Source organism: Nymphalis io, chromosome 16 (genome assembly GCF_905147045.1).
Source record: "Nymphalis io chromosome 16, ilAglIoxx1.1, whole genome shotgun sequence".
NCBI lineage: Eukaryota > Metazoa > Arthropoda > Insecta > Lepidoptera > Nymphalidae > Nymphalis > Nymphalis io.
Window position 1 is genome coordinate 7,969,919 of NC_065903.1, and position 9,770 is coordinate 7,979,688.

General features: G+C 30.1%; 2 protein-coding genes across 2 annotated transcripts; one reads left to right on the plus strand and one right to left on the minus strand.

The window, feature by feature from the left end:
* Positions 1–341: 341 nt before the first annotated feature.
* LOC126774188 (DNA replication factor Cdt1) lies at positions 342–2,889 on the plus strand. The gene is made up of 3 exons (XM_050495589.1): positions 342–976; positions 1,051–1,183; positions 1,293–2,889. Exons 1-3 carry the CDS (start codon positions 426–428, stop codon positions 2,457–2,459), a joined length of 1,851 nt encoding a protein of 616 aa, XP_050351546.1. The 5' UTR covers positions 342–425; the 3' UTR covers positions 2,460–2,889.
* A 641-nt stretch (positions 2,890–3,530) lies between these two features.
* Positions 3,531–8,499, minus strand: LOC126774231 (pyrimidodiazepine synthase-like). Its single transcript, XM_050495653.1, has 5 exons — positions 7,979–8,499; positions 7,252–7,419; positions 5,581–5,738; positions 5,035–5,277; positions 3,531–4,859 (listed from the first exon to the last, which is right to left on the minus strand). The coding sequence occupies exons 1-5, from the start codon at positions 8,139–8,141 to the stop codon at positions 4,728–4,730; spliced, it is 864 nt and encodes a 287-aa protein (XP_050351610.1). The 5' UTR covers positions 8,142–8,499; the 3' UTR covers positions 3,531–4,727.
* Positions 8,500–9,770: the final 1,271 nt, after the last annotated feature.

The following is a 9,770-nucleotide window of genomic DNA, read 5'->3' on the forward strand; positions in this document are numbered from 1 at the left end:
TTTGTGGCGTACAATAAAGTATAAAGTAAACTAAAGTAATTATGATATTTTATACTTTATTTAAAATCATATTTAATTTTTTTATTTTGTATAAAACTATATTTTTAAAATAAAGATTTTATCAAGGTATTAATGATTAGTTAGCATAATTTATAGTTAAAGTTGTAACATGAAAAGATAAATCGGAATATTATATATGTATTTTTAATAGGACATATAATAATTTAAAATGTTTTTAAGATCAACGCTGTAGGTCTGCATCTGACACTGTTTAATAAAAAAAAACTAGGATTTCGCTTCGTTTGACTTTGACAGTCAATTTGACAGAATACTGTACGTTTAATGTTGTAACGAATTTTGGAGGGAAATCAGATATTTTTAATCCGTATAAAATAGTATTCATTTTATATAAATTATCATAAGCAATGTCTCAAACAACACTTACAACTTTTTTTAATAGTAGGAAGAGACCAGCTACCGATGATATCGTAAGTTCTAAACACAAAATTGCCCACATCGATCGTACGACAGAATGTGCTACAAAATCTAAGAAAAATCTTATACCAAAGAACTTTGAACAAGGTACAGTAAAAGATAAATTGAACACCAATATTAAACAGTCGAATGCAATCTCTAATAAAATCAATTCAGAATTAAAACAAAACGTAAATGTATCTGAAGCAGCAGGAAAGAATAACTTAGCGGAGAATCCAAAGAATGTAGAGGCTTTTTCAAAAAAAGTAAACGCTGCAAATATTGTTAAAAATAATGACCCCTCCAAAATTCAAAGTGTTGATTTGGCTAGAAAAGAGCTAAGCCTTGGTGATATCAAAAAGAGGTTAACGGGAAGTAGTAGACTAGCTGAACTAAGAGCAACGGCGGATCGTCTTAGCAAAGGTATTCAACAGCTCAAAGATACAACTGAAAAGAAAAATCTGAAAGAATTTAAATCAATTGATGTGGATGTCCCCCAGAGGTACGGATTTTATTTATTAGTCTACTTTAATATACATAATTTTTTAATCTAACAATTGTTCTGTATCATTGTAGTCCAAGCAAGAAATCAATAATTCGCAATGATTTGATGTCACCTAAGAAGGAAACAATTACAGAAGTTTCTCAACAGAGGCTTTTTCTATCTCCTAGAAAAGTAGTTGTCAGCCCTATCAAGAGCCCCAGCAAGGTTTGTTATATATGTAATTGGAATTCAATTAATTTTAAATCATAGTTCCAAGAAATAAAAGTTTTTCAAATGTTTAACACTAGATTTTAATAAATTAATATAATTGCAGGTACCAGCATACATACGACATGCATCTCTTGCATCTTCTACTCCTAGCTTAAATCTACCTCATCACTATAGGTTTTTAGCTGAGTTATTCCGTAGCATGGAAACAGCTGTCACACTTCTATATAATAGGAAGGAAAAGATAACTTTTAGCAAACTGAAGCCATCTGTACAAGAAATGCTTAAAAGAACATTTTCTGAGAAACATTTGGCTCAAATAAAGCATTTAGTTCCAGATTTCTACAATTTTGAAGTCCAGAAAGTGAAAAATTTCAGTACATCATCCCACAAAGACACATTTGAATTGATAATTTCTCCTAATTTCCCGAATGACATCAAAATGATTAATCCTCTAGTACAACTAGAACGACGAAGATATTTCTATGATACACTCTTACAAGTGGTTAAGAAGCATCATGCCCAATTCTTGGCATCTCTTGACCCACCAATTGATATACCAGATAACAAATTGGTTCGTTGGCATCCTGAGTTTGACCTGGAAAAAATTCCAGAAATAGAATGTGCCAAGTTGCCTGAAATGCCTAATACTGAGAAATATTCTTCAGCTCAAGATGTTCTTGCCAAAGCAAGGGAATTGTTTAAATGTAACACAAAGATGGAAAGGGCACTGGAGAAACTTGCACAGGCCAAAGCAAGAGGCTTAACTGAACAAGAAAAAGCTGTAACAGGAATAAATGATACTCCAGTTACAAGAAATATTTCAACACAAGCAAGTCAATCAACAAGTGGAGTACAAATCTTAAATCCGGCACTTCGCAATTTGCCAACCGCTTTATTAGAGAAAGTAAAGGCTAAACAAGCAGCTAAAGCCCTTGAAGCTATGACAAGATCTACTGAATATGAGCAAAACTATTTAACCTATAGTAGACTTCCTGATCTTGCTAGGACCTTGAGAAACATTTTTGTTACGGAAAGAAAAAATGTTTTAGCGCTGAATGTTGTTCTGTCTAAACTAGACAGCAGTTTTAAGTCTAATGTCTCTGCTAGTGATTTACACAAAGACATTAAACTGATAACAGAAGAGGCTCCTGAGTGGATTAAACTACATGATATTAGAAACACTACTTATTTAAAATTGGATAAAAATACAGATTTAAAAGTCATTACTTCCAAACTAGAAAATGCTGCAGCCAAATACAAAACAAATTAGATTTAATTGATCAATGACTGATTTTAATAACACATAGATTTAATTATGAATAAGAATACAAATTGTATTTATAATTAGTTTTTATCTCTATGTGTAGTCAACTTAATATATTGTTAGCTGTAATAATATTTAATAATTAGGAATATGACATGAAATTTATTATCTTAAGTTTTTTTTTGACATCTATTTGTAATTATTATAAGACAAACATTTTTGTATTCAAATGGTGATGATGCAAGCAATTGTATGTTTCTTTTGACATTATGCAATTTTGTTGACATCTCATTTTCTTGTATAAAATTTACAATAGGTATTATAAATGTGTCTTTTCTTCTTTCATCAAGTTTTTTTTTTTAGTTACAATCATTGACGAGTTTCGACAAGTTTTTCTGAAACTCTGATGATACTTAAAATGAGTGTTCCGATTAAATTCTTTAATAAATGAGTCGTAGTTTCATTTTCAATAGCATAACTATTTATAAAATTTTAATAATAAACTACATACTTAATCAGTCTACATTAAAAGTATATAGGCCTTGAATAATTTTGTAGGCTGGTGCTAAAAGTGCCAAAGTACATTTTTGAATAAAATTAAACTAAATTTTGCCATTTAAAAAATAATCTATTTGTGCTGAATGGCTAAAGTTTAATATTTCGCAAAAAGGCCATATATAAAACAACCAACATCTGTTCGTGGTTTTTATTCCGATTGTCAAAATTAAGGGTTATTGATATTGACCCATATAAATAAGTGGTGCTAACATCACTACCTAACTACCTACATCACGAATGTAGTATAATTCAGGTTGGCAGTGCAAGTGTTAACAAATACATGCAGTTTCTAATTACGGTTTATTGAAGTAATTTCATTACTTTTAAAAGACTAATAGTAAAATAAGGTGTAATTTATTTATTAATGTAATTAGTAAATGCTTAGAATGGAAGTATCCATTATCTAATTAACTCGTTTAGTAAAATAAATATTAAGACAATGAATAGAAAATTATACAAATTTCCTTGCCTAAATATTGAAAAATAATAATATTTTAATGTACATAAATAAAACAATAGTTGTAGCTGTATATTTTTATTTACTAAAATGATAGATCATTACGAATAAGATGTTTACGTTGTTTATATTTTCAGTGACACTCAAACGACATGTACTGCTGATTAAGTCAGTTTGGTTATCTTGACCTAAATTCTGAAATTTATGTTTACTTTAAAATATCTAAATCAATTTTAAGAAAAATATAATGTTTTTAACATACATATACAATTTCAAAATAACAATCAAATAAATAATATAATACAAATATCACTTTAGATAGTAAAAATAACTTTGTTTATAAAAAAATACATAAACGGACATGTAAACAAAATGTTAAACCAGAAAAGCACATTTTCTACTCAAATGGTGATAAGATAAGTAAGTAAAAATCCTGACTATATTTTAGAGACAAAAAAGTAAAGTAACATATTTCTTTTGAAGAGGTCCTTACTTCTGTATATGGTTGGTAGATACACATGTGGAAGAAGAAATTTATACATATGCAGCTTTCCTCACGATGTTGTCCTTCGCCATTGAGCACAAGATGAATTATAAGTTATGAATTGTAAGTTTGCACCCTAATCATAGATGATTCAGAATCTAGGCTTTTTTTTAAATTTTAGAATCATAAAGTACAATATGTACAGGCCCATGTACCTTGTACCTCTGTATGCTTTATTCTGATTTGTTGGTCTAGAATTCTAAACTATGTGACTCAAACATCTAGGTTTGGACCTTGGACAGTCACTGGGGCTTCAAAAAGATAGGAGAGATTTATCTTCTTCCGGATCCGAAGGTAGGAGGTGCCATGCGTAAACTAAATCTCGGGGGATCGAGGGTATAATTTCACCGCCTTTATGCTGATGTCGTACGATCAATGGCCCTCTACCGCGACGCCCGTTTGGTCACAAAAACTTTCAGGTGTCCGCCGCAGCATAACTAAGATCCAAAGCTTGCGGTGGAGAATGTTCGGTTCGTGGAATCGGGGATATCGAATGATGACCTACGAGACGACAATCGTCGTCCTCGTCGACCAGGAAATTATAAAACAAATCGATCGAGTTATTTAATGTATAATGTTATGATGGCCTTGAATAATTATGCTATCAACAAATAACCCAAATTATTTAATATATATATATTATATATTGATACAATGCTATATTAAAGTGTGGTTCATTTGTTTTTGCCATTTTTAAATGTGTAATATCAAGTAATTAATTTTCATTAAGTAGCTCATAATTAGGACATCCAAGTTTGTAGCCATTGACAAATTTCTCCATAATGTCATTAGGTATTAGATACTGACTCACTGCTGGATCTTTAAGCATGTTATCTATATACTGCATCTGAAATAAAAAATGCAAAGTAATTATGATAAAAAAATCCCAAATTAAACTAAAATCCCAATGTAAATTGTATTTTAGTACATTTAATAAATGTAGATAAAAAATAAGAAATGTAGGTATATATAGTGCGGTTTTAGTTATAAACCAGTTTATTAAGAAAACAAAAAATACAAACCAATAATGGATATTTAAGTGGATCTATTTTGATTCGATGATCACCATTTTTATAGCCCTGCACCCTTTCAAACCACGGCCAAATCATATAATCGGCATAACCTGGCTCAGCTCCACCCAAAAATGTAGTATCACGACTTTTTAACTGATCCTCAATAAACTTTAAAGCTCTATGATATGCTTTCACTGTCTCGTCAGTAATGGTATCTGGTGCTGTAACTGCTTTGAAGAAAATTGTCTGAATCTAGGAACGAAATATAAATCAATGAATAATCTTAAATTGACTATTTAAAAATCAATTGATCTACAACTTCATATAAAACCTAATTATTTTATTTTAATGCAACTTGACGGAAAAACAGCTTGGATTATACTTTAATATATTGTAGAACAGTTTTCAGACCAGAAATAAAAGATTTCTCAAAATATACAATAGACTTAAGGTTCACTAAAACCTTTACTAGAAACAAACACACCACAACAAAACAAACAGGTTTACGAAAAATTACTTTCAAAAGTTTTAATTGTACTTTGAGGAAATGCTTACAGCTCCGGTGGTTTCGACAGTTATTTTGTCAAAAGCTTTCTTGACAGGATCCTTAGGTAATAACGGTCGCTGAGGATACACCTCATCTAAATATTCTACTGTTATTAAACTCTCGTAGATGCACACATCTTCCTTTATTTCTATCGATGGTACCTTACCTGTAATATAATTTGGAAATTTGGTAAATTTACTTCAGAATATAAAAGAAAAAAATATGATACTTATTAGTATTTAATAATATAGTATGTATTGTTATATTTATTTTATTTAAATGGGATTTTTATTTTATTTTTTAAAACGATGTGCACTCAACTTTATAATGTATAAAATTAAAATATAAAAACACATTACAAATTTATTATTATTTAAAACAAATAAAATCATTTTATCACATATTTATTTAATAAATTAAGATAAATAAAACGTTTCGAAGCATGAAAAGTTTCATAGGAAGATACTATACAATACAACGCAATATTATATACGGCCAAATTTGCCGGATACCTACTTATTTTCGATCATAAACGATATAAGTTTTTTTATTCAGATTTCACCTATAATATTTTTTAGAGAAATAATTGATAAGTTTTGAAGATAAATTATTAAACCCGGATGAAACACGGTGGTATCGGTAAGTTTAATTACATTAAGCTCGAAGGTTTTTTATTATAAAACATTATATTATAAATAGACAAAACATTTATTATGGAAGTCCAAATCTTTATATCCGTAATAGTGTACGTGCTTTACGGTGAAGGAAAACATCGTGAGGAAACCTGCACGTGTCTAATTTCACTAAAATTCTGCCACATGTGTATTCCACCAAACCGCATTGGAGCAGCGTGGTGAATTACTCCACCACGCTTCTCCAATGCGGGCTTCTCCAAACCTTCTCCTCGAAAAGAGGAGAGGAGGCCTTTAGCCCAGCAGTGGGACATTCAAAGGCTGTTACGGTTCCCGAATGAGGTATTCTTTCTATACTTTTATTCTCTATCCATATATTCATAAATCTCATTATCTGCAACCTCAAATTCTCTAACCATCTACGAATATATGCGACGACTTTTAGCTAAGATAATTTTATATGAATTAAAACAAATGGTTGCCTAATTAAATAATCACACAAAGCTTTCGAAGCGCCCTGACGATAGTACATCGTGAGGGCGCTTTGAAATCGAATCGTCATCAACATCTTCGATGTAGCGTAATCTTCCTTCATCGAAACATGTCTAACATTTTTCGTTAAATAACGTAAACTTAAAAAAAACCACTATTAGTTATATAGTACTTACAAGTTTATTTATAATTTGAATGTATTATTCGATAAGTTATAGAACTTTTACATGATGAGAGATCGTTAATGTTATGTTATACATTTTATGACAAATAACAAATTATGTCAACATATATAATTGTAAGAATTACAGCATTTACCTTAAATAAAAAGATTTTCTGATATAATGTACTTATATAATTTAGTTTCTGAGCTATAATTATTATTAGCGCTGTATTAAAGTTACAGTTCTTTATAAATATATTTGAAAGATGAATAGAAGCGCTAGCTTGCATTAGACCATCTGTCTTTTTTTGAGTGTTCAATTGAATTGCGTGGTCACTATAAACCGGTTGTATTAAATTATTTTAACCACAGAGACCAAATGCCTTACCTACCCAAAGCACTCTTCCTTATCAACCATTCCGGTTTTTCAACGAGATTAATATTCACCACCTCATAGTCGATTTGCTTCGCGTTTAGCGCCAAAATCGTGCGCTGAGCGTACGGACAGTAACGCATATTGTATATTCTTAATTTTCCATTGTAAGGTGGAAGAGGATCACCTAGAAAATAGATCTTATTTAAGAACACAAAATGATACCGTAGGTAGTTTCTAAAAATGGTGAATTCATGAAACATTAAATTTAAGATTAAGAAACATTAAATTTAAGCAAATTTAAGATTTTTCTTTTAAAAAACTGTTTTTTATAAATAGGTAGGTACTACAAATTTGTATTCATTGGATAACGGTAAAATATATAAAAATAAAGGATAATGGGGAAAGATTTTAATTACACATTAATTCATAAAACTTTTCCTTACAATCAGTTTATTAATTTAATTTTGAGATAAATAGTTACAGATTCATCTAAGCATCCTATATACAAACAATAATTGGCATGCTAAGAAGTGAATAACATAATTACGTTTGCGGAGGAAGACTACGTGCTCTTTGTTAGTTCAGTGTAGATCATTATTTTTTCTTTGTTATTATAACCTTAGAATTTTATTATTAGAATACCTAATATAGTATTTCACTAGAAAATTATATTACTAATCGCAAAACATACTTAGCTTACAACATTAATTATACTGTATACTAATTAGAAATCATATGTGTACCTTTTTTTAAATGTTTTGTGTTGAAATTGATACTTCCAGTTATTGCTTTTGCAGCCATGTTGCGATACGGCAGGACGTATTCTAATAATTGACCAACTGGGGCCAACACTTTATAAGACGAGACAAGTATGTGCATGGCAAAACTTAATGTGGACATTATCATGATGACTGGGCTATTATCTTTTAGTAAACAATCTTATCTAACGAAAATAATTCAGCTATTTTTTCTATAATTCGGCTGTCATTGAATTTAATCATAATATTACATATTATTATTTAATATTACTTTAAATCAGTTTATATGTTTAAGTTAATTCGTATTGTTTACGTAGTGACTCATGAGTCATGACTGACATTTAAAAACTACACCTTTACTTGACTTGATATATTAATAGTATACTTTTAGGGTTGTTACAAATTGCTTTATTTGCAGTTATTAAACTACAACTTGTTTCGGAGAAATGAGACTTAAGAGTATAATTTCAAGGTAAAATTATTATACTGCAATATTTGAGTGAAACGTTTCTGACGCAATAACGTTTTACTTCTGTCAAACAAATTTACATGTGCCATAAAACTGTAAATCTTAATAATGATCTAGTTCTTATAAATCTGTACTAATAATTACATTAGCAAATAAATCTTATAGGCTAATGTATGTAGGCATGGGCGATACAAATCGTATATAGATACAATATCTATATATCGGTACAAAATCTAATATCTAGATATCAGAGCGCACAGTATCTATATATTCGGATATCCACCGATATCGGTTTTGTATACTCTGCATACAGTATATCCGATATCGAATATCGTTGTAAATTTGTAAATATCAATTGTCAAACGAGTAGGCGCGAACGCGAGTAGGATTGTTAGTGAAATGTCGATATATCGAACTTATTATTTAGAAATCTATATTTAGTACTATTTATTATTATTATGTTATTTATGTTTATCTATATCTTAGAGCGAAAAGATATATATCTCTTTTTTCTTCTTAATGATATATTTTTTTTTTTTATAGTAAAGGAAGGCGGACGAGCATATGGGCCACCTGATGGTAAGTGGTCACCAACGCTCTTAGACATTGGCATTGTAAGAAATGTCAACCATCGCTTACATATCCAATGCGCCACCAACCTTGGGAACTAAGATTTTATGTCCCTTGTGCCTGTAATTACACTGGCTCATTCACCCTTCAAACCGGAACACAACAATATCAAGTATTGCTGTTTTGCGGTAGAATATCTGATGAGTGGGTGGTACCTACCCAGACGAGCTTGCACAAAGCCCTACCACCAGTATAGTTTGCGCAAGTCTAATATTTAATAATTACATATTTCTATATTGTATTTGATTTAATAAAAATATAATCGGTTTCAGAACAATTCATAAATACGACTCACGCTTAGGTTATCTGTTGATAATTTTTAAAATATCGGATATTCGATATCTACGTAGACAGAGAAACAAAGTTTAGTTTCTCTGTCTATGGATATCTAGGTATTTTAACCGTTAAGGATATTATGATATTTTTACTGGTATCGGTTGTTTGACCTTGGGTGTCATTTTAGAAATTGCTATTATTTTTATGATCTATTTTATTTTCGCGGTCGCATTGTTAGGTTTGTAATTTAATTACTCGCTTTTTTTCTAAATTTTAGGTGTTTTTCGTAACTCATGTATTTTTTCTTGTTTAGGTAGATGTATATAATAATTTATCATGTGTGTCAAATAATGTACATATTGTATTGAACTTTTCAAGGAAATGAGGTATTTAGGGCAAGTG

Coding starts and splice junctions, on each gene's coding strand:
- LOC126774231 (XM_050495653.1), bottom strand. CDS start 8,141: ATGATAATGTCCACATTAAGTTTTGCCATGCACATACTTGTCTCGTCT. Junction 7,420..7,978: donor CACAAAACATTTAAAAAAAG/GTACACATATGA, acceptor TCTATTTTCTAG/GTGATCCTCTTCCACCTTAC. Junction 5,278..5,580: donor CTGTCGAAACCACCGGAGCT/GTAAGCATTTCC, acceptor TTTCGTTCCTAG/ATTCAGACAATTTTCTTCAA.
- LOC126774188 (XM_050495589.1), top strand. CDS start 426: ATGTCTCAAACAACACTTACAACTTTTTTTAATAGTAGGAAGAGACCA. Junction 977..1,050: donor GATGTGGATGTCCCCCAGAG/GTACGGATTTTA, acceptor GTATCATTGTAG/TCCAAGCAAGAAATCAATAA. Junction 1,184..1,292: donor CTATCAAGAGCCCCAGCAAG/GTTTGTTATATA, acceptor ATATAATTGCAG/GTACCAGCATACATACGACA.